Here is a 27403-nt window from a genome sequence, read left to right as displayed (position 1 = left end):
GCCAGCTCATTTTGGCCGAATGTCTCTGCCAATATATTTTTGGTGTTGAGGTGTCGTCAAACATCCATTCATTCATTCATTCATTCATTTTTGCCCAAATTCGAAGATTTGCTCCAGCAATACTTTAGATTTGGCTTATTATACTACTAGACCTAGTAAACACAACAAGTTAAATTAGCCTGTTTCCTCCTCGGACCGATATGTACACATAAACATACGATAGCGTAGGTTTGTTGGCACACCTACTAACACGAAAGGTCGACTCTAGCTGTCAATCAAAAAACCAGTGTATCACCATCACAGCCAAACTCGGGTAATAATGACTCACGCTACCCTGTTGACGGCTGGCGGTAAAATCTGCCGGAATCCTCACTTGGTCAATATATTTTATCTCTGTCGTCTGCTTAGCGCGACGGTCGAGTTAGCGCACGCGCAGCTAGCCCCCTGGATGACGAAATCGACCAACCCGGTGATACGTATCGTACGCTTGTTTATGAATGATTGTTAAAATTACGCATCCATAAGTAGGCGACACTATAAAAGTTAGGAAATACCCGGTTTTTTCTTCAATTATAAATTTTCTCAGAACGTGCAACAAACTTTACACATGCAATACTTGCGTATAAAATATACCGAGAAGTGAGTAGTAGATATATATACGTTGGTGAACTGTGAAGTTACTTTAAGTGTAAAACTTTAATAAACAGTGGTTTGTGAATCAAAGTTGAAAAAAGTTCGGGTTTTTATTTACTTCCTTTTCAACATGCATTTGGATAGTGTTTGTGAAAGACTTTCAAGTTATGTGTTTATAGCGGTTGTGTGTGATTTGATGGCAGTTAGCAGTAGACACGTGAAACGACAATGTGAGGTAAGTACATGCATATATTTTTTTTCAAATAGTCAGTGGCGTAGCGTGGGCGGGGCCACCGGGGCGGTTGCCCTGGGCGCAAAATTCTGGACTGGTGGAAGGGACTCGGGGAGTGTTAACGGTACACTGGATAAGGGGCGCAATACTTGCCTTGCCCCGGGCGCTGGCAGCCCCCGCTACGCCACTGAATACTGTATTTATATTTTTAATCAGATATAAATAAATAAAAATTATATATATATATACACTGATGATTCTGAACTTGCTACAAATTCCATGTAGGGTATCCGTGTTTATATACCCACTAAAGGTTCAAGCACGGCTATCCTGGACCCAACCTCTGAATTCGCCAGTTCTTTACTGGGTGTTTGTGTGTGGAAACTGTCCAGGGCATTTTATTACGGTGACATGGTTTTCATATATTTAAGCTCTCTATCAGGGACGTAGGAACGATAAAGTTAAGTGGGGGGGGGGGGGGGGGGGGGTGTCATACGCCATATATATAGACTATATAAATCTATTCCACTATCTTATACCTCTGTGATCAGAAGATATTCATACAAGAATAAGATTAAGTATGGGTTGCTTATTTTCACCAGAAAAAGAGGAGAGAGAGAGAGAGAGAGAGAGAGAGAGAGAGAGAGAGAGAGAGAGAGAGAGAGAGAGAGAGAGGAGAGAGAGAGGAGAGAGAAGAGAGGGAGAGAGACAGAGAGAGAGGAGACAGTAAAGAAGGGGGAGGAGAGAGAAGAGAGAGAAGAGAGGAAGGGAAAGAGAAGAGAGAGAAAGACAGTAATAGCGCGAGAGAAAATGTAAGAAAGAGAGAGAGAGAGAGAGAGAGAGAGAGAGAGAGAGAGAGAGAGAGAGAGAGAGAGAGAGAGAGAGAGAGAGAGAGTTGCAGAGAAAGAGAGAGATACACATGGAGAGAGAATGATACTGTCAGGCTAAGAGACTGATACAGACTGAGACTACGTTCGAATGTTACCAAGACTTAACTAATTACAAAAGGAATCCAAGAAAAGCGCACCACAGTGAGAAAATAAAAGGTTGATGTCCTATTCTTAAATGTTTAACTAAGAAATAATATTATTCTCAAGGCTACTATCTTGTTGGTGGGGGTTTTTAGGTTGGGTTTTTTGTTGTTGTTGTTTTTGTTTGGGGTTGTTTTGGGGTGGGGGGTTGGGGGGGTGTGTGGATTTGTGTGCGGTTTTTTAGGGGGTGGTGGCCATTTTATTTTATTTTATTTTATTTTACTAATTTTTATAATGAAGGGAGACTGTAGATCGAAAGTTTCTATTGTATGTTATCTTCTCGATATATCATCAGCCAGTTCGATAGCCATTGACGTCTGTTGTCTGTCTTCAAATTAGGTGAGTCCACGGGGGGGGGGGGGGGGGGGGGGGGGGGGGGGGGGGGGGGGGGGGGTGTTGGATTCGTGTAATTGTGGTCGTACTTTATGCGGATCGAATCCCGTCGGTGGACCCACATTGGGGTTTGCTTAATCCTAACCAATGCACCACAACTGGTATATCAAAGGTCGTGAAACGTACTATCCTGTATGTGGGGAAAAGAAGTCTTCCTGCTCATGGAAAATTGTAGTGAATTTCCTCTGAAGACTATGTGACAGAAATGATTAATTAATGTGCTCTAGTGGTGTCACTAAACAAAACAAAAAGTTTATTCGTACCTTAATCAAGACGTATTTAAAGAGGTGTTGTCGGTGCTAAACGTTGACCTTTATAGAATACCCCCACCCCCATCACATCGTGTTCGCTTGGACGAAAAGAAAGAAGAAATTGTTTTATTTAACGACGCACTCAACACATTGTAATTACTGTTATATGGCGACGGACATGGTTAAGTATCACAGTGATAATATGAGAGGAAACCCGCTGTCGTTACGCAATGACCTACTCTTTTCGATTAAAAGCAAGGGATATTTTATGCGCAACAATCACAGACAGGGTAGTACACACCATGACCTTTGTTAAACCATTTGTGGCGCATTGGCTGGAACGAAAAATAGACCAATGGGCCCACCGACGGGGATCGATCCTAGACCGACCGCGCATCAGGCGAGCGCATTACCACCACTGGGCTACTTCCCGCCCTCGTTGTCGATAGATTCCGAGGCCGGTCGAAGAGTTTAAGAGAAGTTTCCACGGATATTGATTGACATTCTGAACCGAACGATTTTTTAATCCTAAATTAACTTTCTGGGATATGTTAAATCCGTCTCTTTTATCATATTAAGACATGCTACCCTGAAAAATACATTTTTAAAAATTGACTTGATCGGGGTGGGGGTGGGATGACCCATACCTCCCCTCCCGGTACACGCGCTAGAAGCGGGATGTAGCTCGGTGGTAGAGCGGTCGCCTTAGGTACGATGCAGGGCTCGAAATAGCAGCCTTGCAGACCTAGCAGGTGAAATAAACATTCACCTGCAAAACCCACCAAAATATCACAGTTCATTTTTCAAGAGACACACGTATGTACTAGTGAAAACATGTCGCAGAATCAACTCCTTTGATGGAATCGAGCGTTAAATCCTTATCTACACGAATGGTACACCAAAAGCCGTGGTATGTACTATCCTGTCTTTGTGAAAGTGCATATAAAAGATTCCTGGTTGCGTTATCAGTAGGAATAGCATATGTGGCGCCAACGGGTTTCATCTCTTGTCTCTCTCGAACAAGTGTTAAAATAACCATAGTTTAAAATGTGTTGAGGTGTCGTTAAACTTAATATTACTTTCCAGGGCCCCGTTTCACGAAGCGATCTTAGCGCAAAGATGATCGTATGTGCATAAGGTAGTTATGCCCTTAAGATGATCTTAGTGCTAAGATCGCTTCGTGGAACGGGGGACCTGGTGAGTCTCTCTCAAACTGAGTTCAGCCAGACCGAGACAAAAAACGTTCGTTTCAAATAAAACCAAATGACCACACCGGGAACCAGTCAAATAGTTCGCAAACGTTAGCGTCGCACAATGACGCGGAACACGGGGCCAATCTGACTTGTACTTTTTTTCTTTTCTTTTTTCAAAAAAATAAAATTAAAAAATATAACCGACACCGGATATTGATACTGTCGAAGCGACAAATCTTGCTGACACAAATAAAGAAAATAATTACTAGTATTAAAGTTATTACCACTGTTCATGTTCGTAGCAGTTCATATAACATTAAACACTGTAGAACACATTACGCATCACAACGCATTTCTTTCATTAAACATTTGATTAAAATGGCGACTGTACGGCGAATTGCGACGGTGTACGGCGAAGTCCTACAGTTCTTTTCGTAATCTTGAAAGACGTTTAAACTGTTTATTCAAAAGTAACTGTTTGGCATACATGTATTTGTTTGCTAAAAGTCTTAAATAGAGGTCTTTAATTGTTTAAAGGGTCAGACCCTAGTTTGTTAAACACTAAGGCATATTTTTTTCACTATTAGAGCCGTTTATAATCACTGAAATCAAACATTACTTATATTTTATTGTTTAGATTATCCGTATAACCGAAGTGTTTCTGGTCATCCTGGTGTTTCTAACACCACACAATCCATTTTTCATATTTTTAAAAACGCACGTGCGTCTGACAAGTAACGGTTATGGAGTCGCGTTTTAATCTATTGTTAAGGGTATTTCAACGTCACATACTCTTGTTTCACTCTGTTGTATCCAAATTTGTTACAGGTTTGTAAATTAACCGAACTTAGTGTCCATTTTTACGGGTTGAATCTAAGATCTAGGTGAAAAATATGCCTTAGTGTTTAAAAACTAGGGTCTGTTTCTTTAATTATCAGTTAAAACTTTAAGTTAAAACAATTTTATTACCGTAGTTTTCGTGATACCGAGATAATATGGAGCCAGATATATCGTTAACACCCTACCAATATCCGGTGTCGGTTCCACACAATACAATAACAAAGTTACGCCAATTACTAGCGGTTCGTTCGGCCCATCATCGCATGCGGATATAGAATGACTCCAGGTTTGTCTGTCATCTTTTGTCTACCCACAATACCCTCTTTTGTGTCCTACCCACTTCTGCCCTACTTGTCAGTGAAATGTCTACGGATAATGACGTTTAATCGACTGTCGTAAATTTCTTCTGGCTATTTATACACAAAGGTTTTTTTGTGTGGTAAATAATATAATAACATTTAATACAGAGAACTAACGCATGTGCCGGTAAGCTATGAGGGATTTTTATTCGATTATCTAAATAAAAAAGGAAGGAAATATGGCTATAGCATTTTGAATATATATATATATAATATCAGTTAGCCTAGGCCTACATTTTATTAAATTATGTCAAAGGTACATGTCTAATATTTTTGACTCAAATTTATGAAAATAAAGGAATTTTATATTTTAAAAACAAATAATAAATGGGTCTTTAAGAGTAATAATGGAGGAGAAGAATCTAATAATGTTTATTATAAGGAAGCAGTGGCGGATCCAGAAAATCGATTTAGGGGGGGCTCCAGTGGTATGAGGTGGAATGCCAAGGGAACTTTGGGGGAGGCTTGGAGGGGATCATTAAAAAAATGAAAATTGATATATAATATAATTTATACACAAAATTTAGGGTGGGTGGGCTCCTCCCCCCCCACCCCCGATCCGCCTCTGGGAAGTGTGGGACTTTGAACTTCCCCAAGCGCTTTGTATAATAGGCTTTGTGCAGGACGGAGGGGGGGGGGGGGTCGGGGTCTAGACTGTGCCGAGTGATGTTTAAGGAGTCGGATCATGCTCCTCCGCAACCCACCCACGCCCTATGCACACGCGTCTGAATAATAATAATACATTTTTTTTAATCCACAATAAATGTAGCCTATTACTTGATTAGTGAGTCAGACTAAAAATTGCGGACCTAGGAGGGCCTATATATAAAGGGATGACGAGGAAAAGGTTTGATTCACATCCCTTTTAGGGTTGCGCAATGTTCAACTTAAATTTTACTTAATCCACGAAGGGTGACATACACGTGTACAGGCGTACGTGCACACACACACACATACTTATACATACATATACACAAACAAATACATACACACAATGTGACACACCCTGTAACTGACACTGACACACACACACACACACACGCGCGCGCGCGCACGCGCGCGCGCGCACGCACTGAGAAGGACGTACAGCTTAAATATTGAAGTCTTTGAAAGTTAGTCATCTTGAAAGCGTCTTGTGGACTCATTCTTTAATGAGTTTTGCTCCTATTTACTGGCCAATTTACTAGTACATACTAGTATTAACTAGTATATTTCAATATTTTCAAATATAATTTTATCTTTCGTAGATATTAGTGGGAGAAAGAATCCTGTTTGGGCGTTTGGAAACATCAGCATGATCAGAAACACCTTGTATAAAGAGACATTGATATTTATTTTTTAAATTTAATTAATATACTAAGACAAAAAAAGCGTAGTCATTTGCAAAATGTGCTTAAATAAAATAAACTTCGTTACGTTCAAAATTAAATAAGACACTGGATTTAATTAATGCATTATTTATCGGTATAAGTATTAAGAGGTGTAACGATAAATTACTGTATCGCGATACTAAGTCCACGATCCAATATACCGATTTATAGCAGCTGTATCGCAATACATACAATACCCGAAATACGTACTTTCTGTTTTGAGCTACTACACAAATCAGGCCGATCAGAAACACATTGGATTTGCTAAAATTGATCAGTTAAGCTAATTGTTGTAATTGAAATGTTATTTAAAGGTGCGGACCCTAGTTTCAAACCGTAAAAAAACGGACACTAAGTTTAGTTAATTTACAAACCTGGAACTCATTTGGATAAAGCTACAACAGAGCGAAAGAAGAGTCTGTGATGTTAAAACGGGAAATATCCTTAAAAATAGACTGCAATTCGAATCAATAAACCGTTACTTCTCATCTCAGACGCACATCCGTTTTTAAAAATATGAAAAATAAATTTTTGGGTAATAGAAACAGCAGGATGACCAGAAACACTTCGGTTGTACAGAAATGAATAATCTAAACCATAAAATATAAGAAATGTTTATTTCAGTGATCATAAACAGGCTCTAATATTGAAAAAAATTGCTGTAGTGTTTAAAAACTAGGGTCTGTCCCTTTAAGGCAAGATGGCACTAGACTACTGAGGCATGGCGCTGAATCATGTTAAGGTTACACACCACCATTAATGACTCCATGCAGTTCAATTCAATTTTTATGTCAGAATATATTCTGTGAAAAATACAGCACTATCGAGAGGGTAATGTGACTACTAATTTTAGAGAGTGCTCTCAAATGACAAGTACCGTGTAAACATTCAACATAGGTCGACCACGAAATGTTTCAATTAATGACCCCTATGCCTGACAACCGCCTCGTGTTATATAAGTGGCACCATACCACTAACACAGTTGTTATCAGTTGGTACTACATATAACAAGTAACTTCAAACCAGTGGGTTATTTAAATACTACAGAGGTCAACCAGCGTGTAATCATCAAAGAAAGATTTCAAAAAGCATATCAGAATTTTGTAGTATTTTATATGAGGAACTATTTCCTAAACCGGACTGTATTAAAGGGACATACTCTAGTTTTTAAACACTAAGGCATATGTTTTCCTATTAGAGCCGTTGTTTTGATAACTGAAATCATACTTTACTTAGATTTTATTGTTTATATTATCAATTTTTGTACATTCGAAGTGGTTTTGGTCATCCTGGTGTTTTTAATGTCACAAAATGTATTTCTCATATTTTTAAAAACGCACGTGCGTCTGAGAAGTAACAGTTATGGATTCGACTTTTAGTCTATTTTAAAGGGTATTTCACCATTTCAAAGTCACAGACTCATGTTTAACTGAATTGTAACTTTATCCAAATGTGTTACAGGTTTGTAGATTAACTAAACTTAGTGTTAATTTTCATGGGTGTAAACTACGGTCTGTCCCTTTAAGCTGTAACAACACGCCAAATGGTGGAGTGTTGCCTAAAACAAGCTACGGAAAACACTACGATACCCACATATCGGAGTATGTATCGTATCGCGACCTACTCGTACAATATAAAATTAATTTTGTAATTCGTCACGTCAGTGAATGCAGCCTGGGGGTTAACGTGCCACGCATTAGTATTATTGTTAAACCGTTTTGTCTTAGTATATTATGTAATTTTTAACGTCGGTGGCGTCGTGGTTAAGCCATCGGACCGAAGGCTGGTAGGTACAGGGTTCGCAAACCCGGTACCGTCTCACACCCAGAGCGAGTTTTAACGACTCAGTGGGTACGTATAAGGCCACTAGACCCTCTTCTCTATCTCACTAACCACTAACCACTAACAACTAACCCAGACAGTCCAGATAGCTGAGGTATGTGCACAGGACAGCGTGATTGAACCTTAATTGGATATAAGCACAAAAATAATTTGAAATGAAAAAAAAAAATATCTGGCTTTAGTCATAAACGCTGTTACAATGACAGTTTCTCAGGATGTTTTCTTTCAAAGGTTATATTTGTCTGCACTAAAGCTGTTTTATAATACTGTAATAATTTTCCATCAGCCACGTTTATAATGTGTCATATTTAAAGAGAGACAGAAAGGATAAGTTAGTTCCGTGCGTGGTGTGTCATTTCGGGTTGTATTAATATTTGTACAGCACAAGAAGTCTTTATACCTGCAGTTTGCCGTGTGACTCACCCCTCTGTCAGCGATTAGCAAAATACCCAGGTGTCCTCGGAAGACATTTTGGGGATCTTGACTCATTGAAATTGTAGAGCGGAAATAGCGCTGGGGTATCTTATCTCATAAATGGGTGAACAGTGGCGGATCTTGGGAGGGGGGGGGGGGGCGGATCTTTGGCAGGGGCCCGCCCCCATCCCCTAAATTTTGCAATAGTTGTAATATTATTATATATTAATTTTCATTTTTGTTTTACGATCCCCTCCAAACGTCCCCCAAAGTTCCATTGGCATTCCGCCTCATGTCATTGGGGCCCCCATAAATGGATTTTCTGGATCCGCCACTGGTGAACGCATTTGGAGAGAGCGAGTTTATTTGCAGGCCGGCTGAGATCAATCTTAAATAAAACTGTAATTGTATTATGATATGATTCAGTGTTCGAGATTAAAAACTTTGGGCAGTATCCCAGTTGGATACTAACATTTCAAAATCTGGTATCCCACCTGAGAATTTAGTATCCCACTTAAATGAAATTCATAAATAACAACGTAACAAACTTGGACGACACTGTTCTCGTTCCCAGTCTATTGCTACGCCGCAATCGAAATCGTGAAATTGGCAAACAAACAGAATCTGCAGAAAGATTTGCTGCATCTATTTTTGCTTAATAATGACATAAATTAATATTTAGCAGTAATCTATAACTGTTTCCGACATTACTAATGATAAACCTACCTGTATCAATTTCCTACATATGTGGAATCAATATCTCAAATAAAATTTGAAGGGAGGAAACATAAAAAAAAAAAAAAATAGCGACTTAGCGGTTCCCAGTCTATTGCTACCTCGCTATTGCTCCAGTGTAGCATTAGACTGGGTATGAACCGGTGGAGATATTTTTACGGCATAGCATTAGACTGGATACGAGCTCGAAAATACTGTTACCTAACTTCAGTAAATGACCGACGTTCATTGTTTCAGCGAAAAATGAAAACGCAGGATTAAAAAACCCCAACAACAATGTTACATTACATTAGTATCCTGGTGGGATACTGGGTTATTGAAGTCTGGTATCCAAAATTAAATTCTGGTATCCCCGGGATATCGGGATACCGTTAATCTCGAACACTGAATGATTACTTTTCGTTACGTTACAGATGTTGGATATTCAAGACAAATTTTATGTGCATTGTGACATTTATGTGCATTGCAAAAATAAAATAATGTTAGAAAGTTGGGCGTTGTTGGAAGCCTGATGATGATGATGGTGATGATGCAGAAGGGTTTGGAAGAGACACAGCGCCAATAAATGATGACAGTGGCGTAGCGTCGGTTTCCAGCGCCCGGGGCAAGGCGCCTGGGGTAAAGCAGGTATTGTGCCCCCTAACCAGTGGACCGTTAGCACTCCCCGAGTCCATTCCACCAGTCCAGAATTTTGCGCCCGGGGTAAGCGCCTCGGTGGCCCCGCCCACGCAACGCCACTGAATGATGATTATACAAATGTACATCCCCCGTTAAAAGGTTTCCTCTCTAGTTGATGACATCTTCCGATGATTTTACCAATGTAAATAGCAATTTTATTTTGTTTTTACAGGCATCGGATATTAATATTTTATCATCGAGAGGAGTCAAGATAGAGCCGTTTTCAATGAGCAAAGTGGAACTTTCTACAAATGAATTTTACAAAAGCGGGTAGGTAAAACTGGGAAATTGCACTTATCATCTATAGTCCGTCCCATCTTCCTACATTTTTTTTTCATTTTTTTTTTTTATTATTATTATTTTTTTTTTGTGGCAAATAGTTTCAGTTTGGTTTGACGTAAGAAGAAAAGTAAAAGTGTTTTGGAAATAACAAAAAAAAAACATTGCAACACCTTTTTTTACGACTGCGTTGAAGTAAGAAACCTTTGGGAAGCAGTTAAAAAATGGATTTTTGAAAAAACTGGTCTTTGCATCCCACTAAGCAAAAATGTAGTTATGTTTGGAATAACAGATGGTGATCTAAGATACGTAGTAAACTGGATAGCTGTCAATATAAAATATTACATTTACAACATGAAAATACTTAAACAAAGTTTGCACGAAAAGGCCATTGAAAATATCCTGAAAACTAAATTCCAAATAGAAAGATGTATTTATTTTAAAAATTGCCAGTATGACAAATTTAATGAACATTGGGAGAAATGGTTGAATCTTTTTGCTTGAAAATCGGAGAATTAATTGATACTACTTTCTTCAATCTCATAACTGCACATCTTATTAACCTAAAGGAAAATCTGGGCTTGCTTGGATATACTAAAAATTCAGTAGAACCAGAAAACCAATCTTAATCTACAATACGAGTAAATAATACATGCTTCTTTCTCTCTTTTTTAGTTTCTGTTTATCTTTCCTCTTTTTTACCCCATTCATTTCATCTGTCCATTCTCTATCCCCTGTCCCCCTCAGATCAAAACCATTATTGTATTCATATTTATGTATTGTTTTTAACAAATTCAAATGTATGTAACTAGAAGGTATGAATATATACATGTATTTTTGTAAGGCAATGATTCAAGGCTCCCCAACCTTGACACTGTCAACTGATCTGGGGGCAATAAAATCGTTAATAAAAAAAACCAATAAAAAAAAACAACCCAAAAACCCAAACAAACACAACCCTCTATTTTTGTGTGCATCTTAGAACAAAATCGACCTAGTAACTGTTGATGACATAACCAATGCACCACTGAGAGGACATCATTATTTTGTACCGATTCCTGGCCTGATGTTGATAAAACCTATTAAGAGTCTAGACTCAAGACAAACTGCATGTGACGTCATTACAGATTTGAATCTAGACTAAAGATTTATAAGCACTGGCCTATTTCTGATATAACATTGCCTCACCATAATAATAATAATAATAATAATAATAATAATAATAAATGAAAAGAAAAATGTAAAAATACAATAATATGCTAGAAAGCTGGACTTTTTTGGAAACCTGACTTTAACCCACACCAAAGACTGTGATCTAGCTCAGTCTGTAGAGAAATTCAATTCCCTTGAGGTGCTTTGGTCGTAGTATCGACATTCTCGGCGGACCCATTCGGTTTTTTCCCGTTCCAACCAGTGTCCCATGACTAATGTATTAAAGGTTGAGATATGTGCTATATACTATGGGAAGTGCATGTAAATGCTAACGACGTAATATAACAAAATAAACATTGTGTAAGAATTATCAAATATTTGACATTCAGTAGAAGGTAATTAATTAATAAAAATGCTGTAATGGTGTTAAGCAAAACAAACTTAAACTTTGACCAACTCCAATTCTGACTGACACCCTAAGCCACTGGAAAAGAGCTGTACAAAGTATGACACCTTGCAGATGATTACCAAGATATGCAACAATCAGTAAATGTATTTGATTGTTATTGCACGAAATGGAAACTAATAGTAAATTGTAAAAAGACAAAAGTATTATTAATATTTTATGGAAACAAGAAAGATTGCGAAAAGGTGCTTTGCCTTTATGAATATTTTCAAATCCTCTGGCTGATATTCTCTGTATATTTGTGTATCTTTGTATTTATGTACATTAATGTACACCCACCATCTTGTTACAATTATATTGACTGCTGTATGTCATTATGCATAGACTACGGCCTGGGTGTAAATGCAGTTCAGTTCACTTCAGTTCAGGCGTGTTCGGGGGCAGAGCGATTGCGAACAGTTCAACTGGTACAATTGTCTTCTTTATCATGGTTGTATTCCTGTTGACAAAGGTGTGCAATAAATCTGTACACGTTTAAAACCCCATCCCTCAGTGAGCCAAACTTCCTTATCGCGCTATGCAACGTCACTTTGGGGCGTCGTACAAGTCAGTTATTACATGAATTTGTTGTATGCTTGATGTGCTGTCAATCGGTGGGCCCATTGGGCTCTTTCGTGCTCCACAACTGCCCCAAGTTCAGTCAGCAAACGTTTCGCTAACGTTAGCGAACGATTTGATTGGTTCCCGACGTGACCATTTGGTATACTGTGAAGCGCATAAACCAGTCTAGCGGGCGTTGTTTCTGCTCGGTCTGGCTGAACTCGTCCTAGGTCTGTGGGATGCTGCATATAAAAGATATCTTGCTGCTAATCGAACATGTGTTGAGCGCGTCGTTAAATAAAACATTCCTTCCTTCATATAGAAAACAAGTTTGTTTTGTTTAACGACACCACTAGAGCACATTGATGTATTAATCATCGGCTATTGGATGTCAAACATTTGGTAATTTTGACATATAGTCTTCAGATAGAAAACCCGCTACATTTTTCCTTTAGTAGCCACCATCCCACAGACAGGATAGTGCATATCACGGCCTTTGATATACCAGTCGTGGTGCACTGGCTGATCCCAGACCGACCGCGCACCGGGTGGACGCTTTACCACTGGGCTACGTCCCGCTCTCCACCCTCTTCATATAAATATGCACGTCTTACAGATGCGGTTTATGACCTCACTAGAGGGACCGGACAATTTAACTAGTGCCATTGTCTTCTGTCACATCACATTCATACACACTGGTCTGTGTGCCTAACATTAGCTGGAAAAGGATGAGCCAAATTATTCGCGAGCGCTCCGCCTCCTGAACACATTTTTTAAAATTGCATCTATTTAGTGTCCAACATATTATTTCAATATTTAAATGAGTGAGAAAGAGAGAAAACACGCTGCTGCTACATAGACTACTCCAATCTATAAAGCACCAAGGAGTCTTTTATATGTTATTTTCAACTCAAGTATATTTTAATTTCAGCGAGAAATTATCGTTTGATTTTAAAACGAAGTATTCAAGAGGTTTACTGTTTTACGGAATTCACCGAGGATCTACGGAACGTAGCGAAATATTGGCGTTGTGGCTAGTGGAAGGGAGACTGGTCTTCAATGTGAGATGTTCTCTCGCAGATCTTGACCTTCACATACATACTAGCAGGCTGGATGACGGAAATTGGCATTCGGTAAGTTACAAACACATTTCCATTTTATAAAAGTGCTCGTACTCGGTACTTTCCGTAAATAAATAAGGATAAATTTTGTTCACCATTCTGAGATCTGACAACAGATTTTGATGAGAGATTTGTGAGAGACGAATCTAGCCCAAAATAACTAGGCGGTCCTGAAAAGCAAGAAAAAACAAACAAACAAAGAAAAAAGAAACAAAGAAACAAAAGAAATAGAACGAGAACACTGTAATAATATTAGTATTTTCTAAGAAAAAAAGGGGCACTTTTAAATTAGAAAGAACACTATTTTATTTGTTTCTGGTGGGCTTGTGATAACATTGGTTGTGATCAGAGCTAATACCTGGGCCCTTTCAGCCTGAGAGGCATTCCGATACTACTAATAGAAAATGTAACAAGTTTCGTTTGAAGACCGCGTGTTGTAAGTAAAGGTTTGACATTCAACAGCCGACGGTTAATGTATGTGTTCTAGTGGTGTCTCGTGTTGAGAATCGGTTAGAATTTCATCATCGATCATCGGTTATAATCGGTAGGCACCAACCGATCAATTTACGATATACACAATCGGTTAGAATTACATGAACACAAGAAGGATTTGAATTATCATTAATACAGGACTTCTAGATTTTGGTAGCTCCATTCCCGTGGCTAGTGATATTCAATGTTGGGCTAGTAAATAACTATTATTACCAAGCCCGACGGCTAGTGAAATGGGTTTGTTTTTTTCAAATATTGTAGTTAAGTCTATTTTGTAAATTATATGAATATCCTGCCAACACCCCAACCCCCTAATGTTATTGTTTTTAAGCTCTATCTCCCTCTTTAGGTGACATATTTGATTATTACTAATACTATTATTTAGTAAAATTGTATTAACTTACAGTAAAGTAGGGCTAGTGAATTTTTAATTGTGGCTAGTACATTTTTAAAATCACTGATCCCATGGCTAGTGGATTTTATAAAAATTCTAGAAGCCCTGCTTAATAACTAATTAATGCATTTTTCTTTGTGTATACATAAAACAAACACCAACTCCCATACACTTATATCAGTTCCATCGTCTAAACTGAAGGAGGAACAAATGCAGTTAACTTTTCCCCATACAATCGATTATGATTTGTTTTAATAATCGATCATCACACCGATAGACCGTAACCGATCGATTTTCGATTATAATCGATTTTTTAAGCATCACTAGTGTCAAAAACCTAAACAAAACACAACCCTAAAAAAACCTACACACTTTTTTGTAAGCGAGAGTGGTGGTTTAATAAAGTTAATTTTGAACTACTACAATCGGAAACACTAGATTTGTTAAAATTTATAAATTAAGGAAAAAAGGTTTATGAAATATGTACTGTGACAATAAAAAGCTGTAATAGCCAAAAATAATATATATATATATTTAATGTCTCTAGATAATATTTAGGGTCAGTGTTTAAATACCAGGGCTCGAATTTACAAAGCCTGTTTATGTCTTACACGCGTGTAACTACATACACTTACAATTGTTAAATCCCCGCGTTTAAGAAAAATAGGCTTTGTAAATTCAGCACCATATCTCCATTTACTTTTTAATGATGTATGTCGATTTACTTCTTAACGATGTGCGTATATTATTTTATTCAGATTGAATTCCGAAGAAAGGGCCTAAAGGGATTTATTGTTGTTGACGGAAGGCCTTACTATCGTCGTTACCATGTCAAGTGTAAGCTGAACACTTTTGTGATTGGAGGAATGGACTCCGCAGACGCCATGATTTTGTTCCCGCCAATTCCGGTAATTTTTTTGTTGTTTTTATTTTCCTCCTTTTAAGTGAACATTGTTAAAAATACATTCTCAAAATTGCAACTAGTTTCCCAAGCTTGTTTTCGCATGGTGCGGCACCATGCCTGAATAGTCTAGCGTCATCGTGCCTTAGTGCCATGCTCTCCTGAGATTAAACAAGCCTTTTTCAATAATGAATTCTAAAATTGCCTTTATAAAACACTCAGAAAATTTATTATTCTTTAATAAAAGATCCCTGTTTTATTTATTTTTAATTCGTCATTCATCGATTTCGCAATAAAGTATATTTATAAATAGTAAATAAAATTATTTTGAGTTTTTGTGGACATTAACACATATTTTTGGTCACTATACAATTTGAGACTGCCCCTTTAAAATGTATTAAACCAAACTCACCATCAAGAGCACCTTGGAATTATCGTGTTTGGAGGGATGTGTAGTCCTTCAACTTCTTTCTATAGCTTAGTTACTTTTAACGCTAATGCTATCCAAAATAAAAGAAAGATTATGGTGCAATATATAAAATGTAAAGTTTTCTATTTAGTGCTAAGTGTAAATTGTTTCGTATTAGTTAAAGATTCAAACCTAGTTTATTGAACAAAACATAGCGTGCCGATACTCCCCTCCCTTTTTCCTCCCGTAGAAGTGGCGGATCCAGAAAATCCATTTAGGGTGGGCCCCAATGACATGAGACGAAATGCCAAGGGAACTTTAGGGGAGATTTGGAGGGGGATCGTAAAAAAAAATGAAAATTAATATATAATAAAATATATAGGCCTTAACTGTCGCAGATTTAGGGGCCCCGGGCCCCTGCGCCCCCCCCCCCCCCCCCCCCCCCCGCGCTAGATTCGCCTCTGCATATTCTCAGTGATCCAGAGAATTTTAACATCTTGGTGTAAAGGTGATACGTCGTACCCACTGTCCTGGACAGACATCCCAGATAGCTGAGGTGTATGCCCAGAACAGCGTGCTTGAACCTTAATTGGATATAAGCACGAAAATAAGCTGAAATGAAATGATACGTCGTAAAGCGAATTACTATTTCAATGTTCGATTACTATTTCTGTTGACGGCGCACAAAGAGGCGGCAGTGGAAGTGTGTGTTGAATTTTAACTAGTAATTACTGCGTAAATAGTAATTGGCATCAGTATTCAAACATCTTTGATCCATCATACATATATTTGTTAATTCAGGGGCGGATTATGGGGAGTTTCCCAGTTGAACGGACCCCCTTCCCGCCCCCCTGGCTAAAAAAACCCAACCCACCACGTAGATCTAAATTGATGTCCACGTAAAATTTATAATTTCAAATTATAAACATTTACATACTGTTTCGGAACTCACCCACCCCTTACCTTTAGCATAATCTGTCCCTGTAATTTCAGTCTGATTCATGAAGTAACATAGGGAAACTTATTGTCCATACATTATGATTAGCACACAGCCGCAAAGACACTGGATGTGCAGACACTGATATTCTAAACAAGAAAATGTAATTGAATATGTAATTATAGTCATCGAAAAGGGAAACATCTTACAATCGCTGAAAAATCAGGACAGTCCTTTTAAAACCAAATTGCTTGTCTGACACCTTATATGTATTGTATCTGTATTGTTATTTATTATACTTTATACCCGAATATATGCACTTTTTGTGATATTAAAGAGACTGAATTTGCTGCCATTTGTTAAGATGTTACCAACTAACATAGTTTCCGTATCGAGTATAATTACGTATCAAATAAATTCTTCTGTATAAAATATCAGTGGCAGTATGTTAAAGGCATATTATCACAGACCACTGACCTATTTAATGGTCTAACAAAGTATTACCTAAACAAAAATAATTTGATTTGTCCCTAAATGTACTTTATTCAACCATCTTCATAACCACCATACTCCATTTATTAATGATATTTTGTAAAAATAATTGAATTATGGCAATGGTCCATAATTCAAAAACTAAAATTGCCGAGATGGTTGACATGGATTTCACTCTATCATGGTTCAGTTAAGGTGATGCGATAGCTAGATTTGGTTTCCAACAATTAATGTAATTTTTATTTATTATTCATTTTTAGAGAAATAAGGTCCTTAAATCCGTGACAGTATGCCTTTAAAGAGACTGAATTTGCTGCCGTTGTTAAGATGTTACCAACTAACATAGTCTTCTTATCGAGTATAATTACGTATTAAATAAATTCCTCTGTATAAAATATTAGTGGCAGTATATTAAATCCAAGTGTTTTTACTAAGTCAAACTTCATTATATTTCCTGATATACTTTATTTTCATACGTACCAAATATTGAAAGACCAAATCCAGTTTGGGCTACTTACAAATATTATCACGATCAGAAACACATTGAATATACAGACACTGATATTCTTAACAAGAATCCCTAGTTGGGCTACTTATCAAATATTATCACGATCAGAAACACATTGAATATACACACTGATATTCTTAACAAGAATCCCTAGTTGGGCTACTTATCAAATATTATCACGATCAGAAACACATTGAATATATAGACACTGATATTCTTAACAAGAATCCCTATTTAGTTTTTAATTTTAGTCAAATGCTACTCTGTGTTTTAGTCGCAAACATTTTAAAATAGCAGCAAACTCAGGATTGTCTCTTTCGGGTATTAAAGTAACACTTTCAAAGGAAAAAACCCTCAACTGAAACAATAGTAATCGTACATCAAATTAAGCAATAGTAATGAAATATCGAAATAGTAATCGTTCTACGTAATATCACTTTATACACCGTGAATGTCCAAAATAAAATGTTTCATTATCAAACTTACAATATCTTCCAAAATTACTTATTGATACGTGACATGGTTATTTGATATATCTACATATAATATTTTAATTTAGTTCTTTATTGTTTTTGTAGGGTTTTCCTTTTTTTGATGTTCGTGGTTGTTTGTTTGTTGTTGTTTTGTTGTTGTTGTTTTTTTGGGGGTGTAATCCTGCTTATTGTTATACGAAGTAATGGATGGATGCATGGATGAATGAATGAATGAATGAATGAATGAACGAATTTCGCCAATTTTTATCAAACTTCGCCCCTTTCTTCGGGGAAGGGAGAAGTCATTTCTACTTTTTTTCAATTCTAGATTAGAACCTGCTGAATTCTTATTTATTGTACCGTACCTGTTTATTGTGCGCAATAACACCGCGCAACTGTTTTATTTGCATGTGGTTTAAATTCTTGCGCGCCATAAACTCTGGCGCGTGTATACCTGTAGCAACAAAGATCGCGCACGCGCACGTTGTATATACAATATCAAAAAAGTACTTCATGATTACATTTTCTTTTCAGATATATGATGGTCATTTTGAGGGATGCATTCGCAATCTACACGTCAGTTCCGGTCTGACAACACGACCTAATTATTTTGCCGTCTCCAGTTGCCATTGAAGCAGTGAGCCTCGCGGAAGAGTTTCAACTAAGATTGTGGCCTACGCTCCCGTCGAACGCATGCGCAGGACGTGGCTGACCTCACGCAAGAGGGTCACGTCGAGCTGGAAGCCCATCCACCCCCAGAGATCCGTTAGAAGAGTGTCCTGCCCTCAGTTTACCAATCCTCACGTTGCTATGGTAACTCCGTTTGATGGAAACCAGTCTAGGCGCACTACTCTCGAAACCCGGTTACGGTGACGTCATTGGTTTTGTTTCTATTGACTTCACCAATTTGCATACGTACAAAACTGTGCAGAACAATGGTGTATGAACGACAAAGCTATTCGTCGGTTAGACACTTTAATTGTGATATTCACTCCAACTCTTTATTATTATTTTTTTTTTTTTCTTTGAAACTTTTTGTTGTATTTGTATGTAAATATAAACATTGCTCATATTATCATTATCACGTCACCATTTATTGGCACCGAAAATATAGTACTCATTGGTCAGACGATTGAAATGTTTGACCAATGGAAATTTAGCTAGTTGAACGTTTTAATATGAAGGATGGGGAATGATTTTATCTCCGATTGTTTGTCATGCGTTTGCTATATTAAAGTCACATAAGTTAAATATAGGATAACACTGAGCACATTTGTTGCATATTTATGTTATTGCCTGGTGTGGTTTTAACGGTCCATTTGTTATCAGTCATTTGGCTTAAAGACGCAGACCCAAGTTTCAGTCCTAGAAAATGGACGGGGAACTATAGTCTAAAAATAACTAGAGCTTGTCTCGATAACCATTGCTTCTGGGACGAACGTGCGTTTTTAGAATTATGAGAAATGCATTTTGGGGTATTACAAAAACCTGGATGACCAGAATCACTTCTAAATAATAAAATGTAAGTACTTCTAATTTAAATTGTTAAACACGGTTTTAATAGTGAAAAATACGTCGTTGTGTTTGAAATCTAGGGTCTGTCACTTTATGTCTTTTTGAAATTCTCAAAATTACTAGTTTGATGATGAACTGTATTACATTTTTTGTTCTTTGTTGTTTTTTTAAAACATTGTTATAAATGAAATAATGCTAATTTTTATTTATTTATAACTTATTATTATTATTATAATTATTATTATTATTATTATTACTACTACTACTACTACTACTACTACTACTACTACTTCTACTACTACTATTGTTTATAACATGGCGCCTGTGTAAACAAGACTTGTTGACGTTTCCCCCTTTGAATTTTAGATGTTGATGTGTTTATGGACATTGTTGTCAATGGCAGTGTGCACTGTAGGTAACAAAATAGAAATCATGGTTAGTACTAAACCTTGAAACTAATTTATTCTGTTTACAAGTACATTATTTTAGTCGATGTCTTTTTACACCACATCAGTTTAGAAGTTTGTATTAGACTTTCTTCTCTTCTTTTTTTTTAAAGACATGGTGTATTTAAGGAAGTAAATTCGGAAAAATATGTTTTACTGACAAATGAGAACCTTTTCCGTGACTTGAATGAATATGACTTTTCGATTGGACTATTTACTTACTCTATGACAAAATATTGTGCCCATGTACTAGAGTAATCGGTCTTGAGAGTCGTACCTAGTCTAAAGTATTGGGGAGGGGGGGGGGGGGGGGGCAGTAACAACCATGACAGTAATATAATAAATAATCTTCGTCTAGGCAAAAAGGGCATTTCTAGGTGTACAAAAAGAATTTCCGAGAACCCGACCCTACATAGAAAAAAGGCCGACCCTAATTTTTTGTTTTCAATATATTACTTTTTTTTTTTTTTTTTTTTTTTTTTTTTTTTTTTTTTAAATTAATATGTTAGCAAAAAGAGTAAACATATAATAAAAAAAGAAAAGGAAAAGAATTTACTTTTTTTTCTGGGTTTTTTTTAAAAGCTGACCGACCATACCTAAATTTGTTTTGTTTTGTTTGGGGGTTGTTGGTGTTTGTTTGGGGTTGTTTTTTTTTTTTTTTTTTTTTTTTTTTGGGGGGGGGGGGGGGGGGGGGGGGGGCACTTCCCGGTAACAATTTTTTTAAGCCTAAGCTAAATCTTAACGACAAAGTTATTAACATTTTCTCTAACATATCCCTGTAAAAGGCAGTCAAAATTATATTTGGACAATATAACTGCTCCAATGTTTCGCCTTTAGGAGGACTGCCACTTCTCAGGATGCTGCATCCTTCCTACCTCGCATGCAGGACTGCCATTCCAAGGACTGATTATACACAATGTAAACTTGTAAAAGACAGATCTTAAAGGGTATATTTTCGTATTATCTGAAAATAACGAATAAACTAATTACTTAATGTCCTAAACTATAGATTGCTTAGCTATAATTTATAATGAATTCAGGCGCGGATCCAGGATTTTTAAATAGGGGGGACCCGAGGGTATGCTCCCCCGCGAAATTTTGAAATTTAAGTGGCCTGAAACGCGATTTCCTCGCATCTGAGTAACAAAATAGCTATAAAATAATAACTTGACCCCAAAAATAGGGGGGGCCCGGGCCCCTTGGGCCCCCCACTAAATCCGCGCCTGGAATTATTGAAAATAAATATGTGTAACGCTATATATGTGCGACGACTGCCATTCCAATGTTTGGTTATCAAAATCTGAACTTGTACATGACAGAATTCATAACAGGTTTCGTTTCGTATTATCTGAAAATGTCTTTAATTATAGACTAGCTTTTTAATGTCCTAAACTACTTAGCTATATTAAATAATGTAATGATTGAAAAATAAATACGTATATCGCTGCACTAATATATGGCAAGCGGCCCCCGGGAAATACATATCAAATTTAACAGTGTCATTTTATAAATGCATGTATATTTATTATATGTAACAGTGCTATTTTAAATACCTCTTTGATGTATTACATGTAACTGTGTCGTTTTAAACACCTCATTATGCACGCAAGCTACATTGTGACACCTTTTGTGGGTCTTCGTCGGGAAGACTTTGGGTAGTGGTGTTATTTCCTACACTTGAATCGGGCCGTTCAGCAAATAAATACCTAATGCTAGTGTCAGACAGTCAACTTTCACGACGAAGTTGGCCAACTGGACGGACGGTTGCGTTGTAATTTCGCCCAACTCCCGACTTACGCCTGGTGCGCTCAGATAAACAATCAATTATGCCTGAACCTCTTTTGGATATTGGCACGTTAATAAAGTAACAGTAACAATCAATGGGTTATACGACGAGAATCGAGTTGTAAGAGCGCCCAGACTTGAAAATGGACAGTCGTAGAAGTCGTGAGAGCAGAAAGTTGGCCACCTTTGTCGTAGCAGTTGTTAGTTTGAGCCAAGCATAACACTCAGGTGTATGTTGGACGAGGGGGGGGGGGGGGGGGGGGGGGGGGGGGGGGTCATAAAAATGCTAGCTGTTACGTTACGTAATTGTTGAACGGCACCGATTGGAGGCTGGTAGAACAAATATTTTTCAATTATGTCTCTTTATTAACTATTACAAAATTAATTATTTATATTTCTGCACATGTTCTCTTAAATTTTTTGACGTATTCATTTGCATGTTCAGGATAATGAGCGCTCGCAAATGGTTCAACTGGCTTCTATAGCGTATCCTAAGCTATTATAATTATTAATTTAACATTAGGTGCAGAAACCAGTCTAGCGATCGAGTGACCGCGAGCGCTCGTTCTTCTGAACATGTATGCGTCAGGTGATATTGTGTATGACAAATAAATAGGGTTGTGACATCATAAGCACTCCACGTGCGAATGAAACTGGTTCTTATGAGGCATGGTCTCGCGGCAGCTGACCAACTAATGGCTACCAAGGTTTTACGACCACGTGATTTGAAATATTTACTGTGTGTACGTTAATCTCATCTAACGTTCAATGCCAGAAGTCATTTTACATATATTTTAAAGTGCTAGCGTTTGCTGAAAATGAACAAAGTTATTTTTCTGATTATGGCTACATAGAGAGGTTTCACAATATTATGTCATTAGGCCTACTGTTACGCAGGGCCGTACCCTGACCAAAATCCATGGGGGGGCACTAAATTTTATAAATAATTTTTAACATACTATAAAGATTAAACATTTCTATGCTATTACTGGAGATATATTAAAAAAAAAAAAAAGGACAAGATTCTCGGGGGGGGGGGGGGGCAGCTGCCCCCCCCCCCCCCCCCCCCCCCCCTGCCCCCCCCCCGGAGGGTACGGCCCTGTTACGGATATCATAATGTGAAGTTTCAGGCACGCCCATCCCGGGGTTTACCTCTGATTTTGCCAGTGACCGAGTCTGGGACGGGAGTATCATAATGGGCCAAATTTACAAAACCTGTTTCAAAAAAGTCTATTTTGTTTAACGACACCACTAGAGCACATTGATTTATTAATCACCAGCTACTGGATGTCAAACATATGGTCATTTTGACACAGTTATAGAGAGGAAACCCGCTGCATTTTCTTTTTCCATTAGTAGCAAGGGATCTTTTATATGCATCATCCCACAGTCAATATAGCATATACCACGGCCTTTGATATACCAGTCGTAGTGCACTGGCTGGAACGAAAAACCTGTTTGTCTTACACGCGTGCAATCACATACATTTTAATGATTTACAATGCTAAAACACCAGTATTTACGGAAAACAGGCTTCGTAAATTTAGTCCAATATGATTCGGTAACGGTACTAGTCATTTAGCTAGTTTAGCAGATCGGCATGGTTAGTGACTAATACAGATAACGGCATTCTCAAAAGTGTTATTCATTTTTTTATTTTTAAGTATATATTGTCCACGAAATTTATTACATATAGTAGACCTTTTGATCGTAAACAGCTGCAATTAAAATTGCTGTTACGTCACAAACTATAACTAAAGTGGTGACCTATCGCTAGCATTATGCTAGGTTCAGACTGCCAACTATCGCGATGAAGTTGGCCAACTCGGCGGTTGCGTTGTAATTTCCCCAACTCCCAAATTACGACGGGTGCACTCAGATTAACAACTAATGGGTTATACGACGAGAATCGAGTTGTAAGAGCTCTCAGACTGGACAGTCGTAGAAGTCTTGACAGCAGAAAGTTGGCCAACTTTCTGCTGGCAGTTGGTAGTCTTAGCCTAGCATATCAGTAAGAGTGTGGTTGCAAAAGCTCTCTGATTAAGTAGGATGTAATGACTAGTTAGATAGAGGAATAATAAAAAAAAACCTTTTCGGGACAAATTGTTTTTGGCCATTTATTAGATCAACTGCCTTGATACCTTGACTTTTGATGTAAATACATGAACACTGTTGATTGTTTCGAATGAAATAAATGTTGATTGTTATCACCGTGTTTGTAGTTGTAATAGAGAAGTAAAACCCACAACTCCGGCACTATGTGTGTTCACCTAGCTACAACACCAACTTAGGTCCTAATGGATGTTTAACGACACTCCAGTAGAGAACAAGCCATCATCGGCTATTGGATGTCAAACATTTGATAATTCTGACATAGTCTTAGAGAGGACACCCGCCACATTTCCCCATTAGTAGCAAGGCAGACATGGCGGCAGCATGTAGACATTGGGGGGGGGGGGGGGGGCGGCTGATTGAGATTGAGGGCGCAAACTTTCTAGTGGTGTTCGAGGGTATGTTCCCGTCAAAAATTTAAAACTTGATGTCCTGAAATGCAATTTCCTGCATTCTACATTTCTGCCTTACGATTTACTACCAATAATATTTTTCATTCAGAATTATTGTGTGTGTACCGGCCTCGGTGGCGTCGTGGCAGGCCATCGGTCTACAGGCTGGTAGGTACTGGGTTCGGATCCCAGTCGAGGCATGGGATTTTTAATCGAGATACCGACTCCAAACCCTGAGTGAGTGCTCCGTAAGGCTCAATGGGTAGGTGTAAACCACTTGCACCGACCAGTGATCCATAACTGGTTCAACAAAGGCCATGGTTTGTGCTATCCTGCCTGTGGGAAGCGCAAATAAAAGATCCCTTGCTGCCTGTCGTAAAAAGAGTAGCCTATGTGGCGACAGCGGGTTTCCTCTAAAAACAGTGTCAGAATGACCATATGTTTGACGTCCAATAGCCGATGATAAGATAAAAAATCAATGTGCTCTAGCGGCGTCGTTAAATAAAACAAACTTTACTTTTTATTGTGTGTGTGTGTGTGTGTGTGTGTGTGTGTGTGTGTGTAGAGTCCCTCCTTCTCCGCTGTGCCTGCAAGAGATCTTCTTTATGCACCAACCACGGTCTTTAATATACCAGTCGTGGTGATGATGATGTAATGGGGTTCATCTGAAATTACTGATGGCCGTGAAGGATGTAATGTAATACTAATGAACCTTAAGAAGTATGTATATTTTAAAAGTCCTAGACTCAAAGATATCGTCGTCTTCTGCGTTCAAGCTACATAGCTGATCGTGCATGGACTGGAACGAGATGCAGCCCAATAGTGCCACCGACTAGGATAAACGTTTGGTTTTGTTAAACAACAGCACTAGCATTGATATATTAATCGTCGGCTATTGGAAGTCAAACATTTGGTAATTCTGACATATAGTCTTAGAGAGGAAACTCGCTACATTTTCCCATTAGTAGCAAGGGATCTTTTATATGCACCATCCAACAGACAGGATAGCACATACTACGACATTTGATATACCAGTCGTGCACTGGCTGGAACGAGAAATTGCCCAAATGGGCACACCGCGGGGATCGATCCCAAACCGATCGTGCATCAGGCGAGCACTTTACCACTGGGATACGTCCCGCCCATATATTTTAAAAGCCCTAGACTCAAATATATATTCTTATTCTTCTGCATTCAAGCTACATAGCTGGTCGTCCATTGGCTAAAACAGAATTAGCCCCATGGTGCCACCGACTAGGATTGATCTTAGACTGACCGCGCATCAGGCGACTGTTTTCACACATGAGCTACGAATCGCATGAGCTTCAAAATAAATACACCACCATATAATAGTGGCCCAATGCCTACACCGACAGCTCAGCTAAAGAAGCAATAAAAAAAGTGTGTATTGTTTAACGACACCACTAGAGCACACCAATTAATCATCGGCTATTGGATGTCAAACATTTGGTAATTCTGACTCGGGTGGAAACCCGGAACATTTTTCCATTAGCGGCAAGGGATATTTTATAAGCACAGAACATACCAATCAGTTGAATGGATCCACCGAGGTGGTTCAATCCCGAGACGCAAGCACCTCAAGAAGGAGCAATAAATGCCAGTAGTGGTATTCACAAAGATCCCTGATGGACAATTAACTTCTAAAGAACCTTCAGCAGGACAGTTGTCACCAAAATACCAGAAGAGAAACAAATGCCTTTGCCAACAGCAATAGACTGGGTTTAAAAAAATTTAATCATTAGTATAATAATGGGGAGACAGACACACATCTCTGGGGTCGAATTTTAATTATTATTATATTCGGGGGGCAAGGCAGTTATTGCCTTCGTTTTAATAACACATTATGGAACCAAGGTAAGCTCGAGGGGCACCAAAGCAAACCTTTCTTTCGAAAGAAGGGCACGAAGACAAATTAATTCTATCAAGGTTTGTCAGACAACAATAATTTCAACCTGGTGCCTCGAGCTATAGCCTTCGTAATTCGTTAGATACGGATGCCTTTTGTCATATTCACAATGATAATGTTACTATTTCTTACATATACAACATGGAATGTATGAGAAGAGCATGGTGGTAAAATTAATCAGGGCTCCGCAGTATATTTCTTGCCACTGAGTTGCCGCTGTTGCCATGGTAAATTTTGAACTTTGAAATCTGGTCTGAATTAACGGGCAGAAAAATAATAGGCAGCATTTCTTATCGACAGCACGCAGAGTTAGTAACAAACAATTTTGATACTTTTTATATCTTTATTTTTAATCATAGAAAAGTAACAATTTCCAAATGTTAAATATTTCTGTTTTGATTTAATACTAATTTTCATTCTAATATTTATTTGATATTGCATTCATATAGGAATCAGGGACCCAGATTTCCGAAGCTATCTCAGCGCTTCGATACCGTAAAATCGTCGTAGGCTATGGCATGCGTCGCAAGTTTTACGATATCGTAGCACTAAGATAGCTTTAAAATTGTTATATAATGGTAGAAATTACACAGAGATCTATACAAACGTTGTACTAATACATATATCTACATTAATATTCTTACGAGTTTGCAGCATTATAATGTTTCCGTCTAACAGAGCCTTTTTAATGAATAAAACTACTTCTTTTTAAAAAAAATGATTAGAATACCAATGTCTGTACATTCAATGTGTTAGCGGTCACTTTTCATTTTACATACGTAATATATACATTTGTTGTACATACAAAATTACCTGAAGTGGTCAGACTTAAGTCCACAGCTAAAAGCTGATGGGGAATGGCAGGTGTGTGGCACAGATAGCCACAAGAGACCAGCACCTGTCGCGGTTGGAGAGACAAGAACTGGGATGTGGAGGTGGACAGCGAAAGAAGTTGAAAGATAGGAGGAGTTGCCAGATCGAGAAGAAATGAGATGGAATTCAAAGGAGAGAAAGGAAAGGGATAAAAAAATAAAAACAAAAATTACTGGTAGTAAAATGTGGTTTGGGCTAGTACACACATTAGCACACCA

At 38.0% G+C, this 27403-nt stretch overlaps 1 protein-coding gene across 1 annotated transcript; it reads left to right on the top strand.

Annotated features, from left to right (window-relative positions):
- Nucleotides 1-542: 542 nt before the first annotated feature.
- LOC121388805 (sex hormone-binding globulin-like) lies at nt 543-20581 on the top strand. Its single transcript, XM_041520310.1, has 5 exons — nt 543-868; nt 10144-10241; nt 13340-13541; nt 15174-15323; nt 18670-20581. The coding sequence occupies exons 1-5, from the start codon at nt 764-766 to the stop codon at nt 18766-18768; spliced, it is 654 nt and encodes a 217-aa protein (XP_041376244.1). The 5' UTR covers nt 543-763; the 3' UTR covers nt 18769-20581.
- Nucleotides 20582-27403: the final 6822 nt, after the last annotated feature.

The sequence above is a fragment of the Gigantopelta aegis genome, chromosome 14 (assembly GCF_016097555.1).
Source record: "Gigantopelta aegis isolate Gae_Host chromosome 14, Gae_host_genome, whole genome shotgun sequence".
Classification (NCBI taxonomy): domain Eukaryota; kingdom Metazoa; phylum Mollusca; class Gastropoda; order Neomphalida; family Peltospiridae; genus Gigantopelta; species Gigantopelta aegis.
This window is presented reverse-complemented; position numbering and strand designations above follow the sequence as displayed.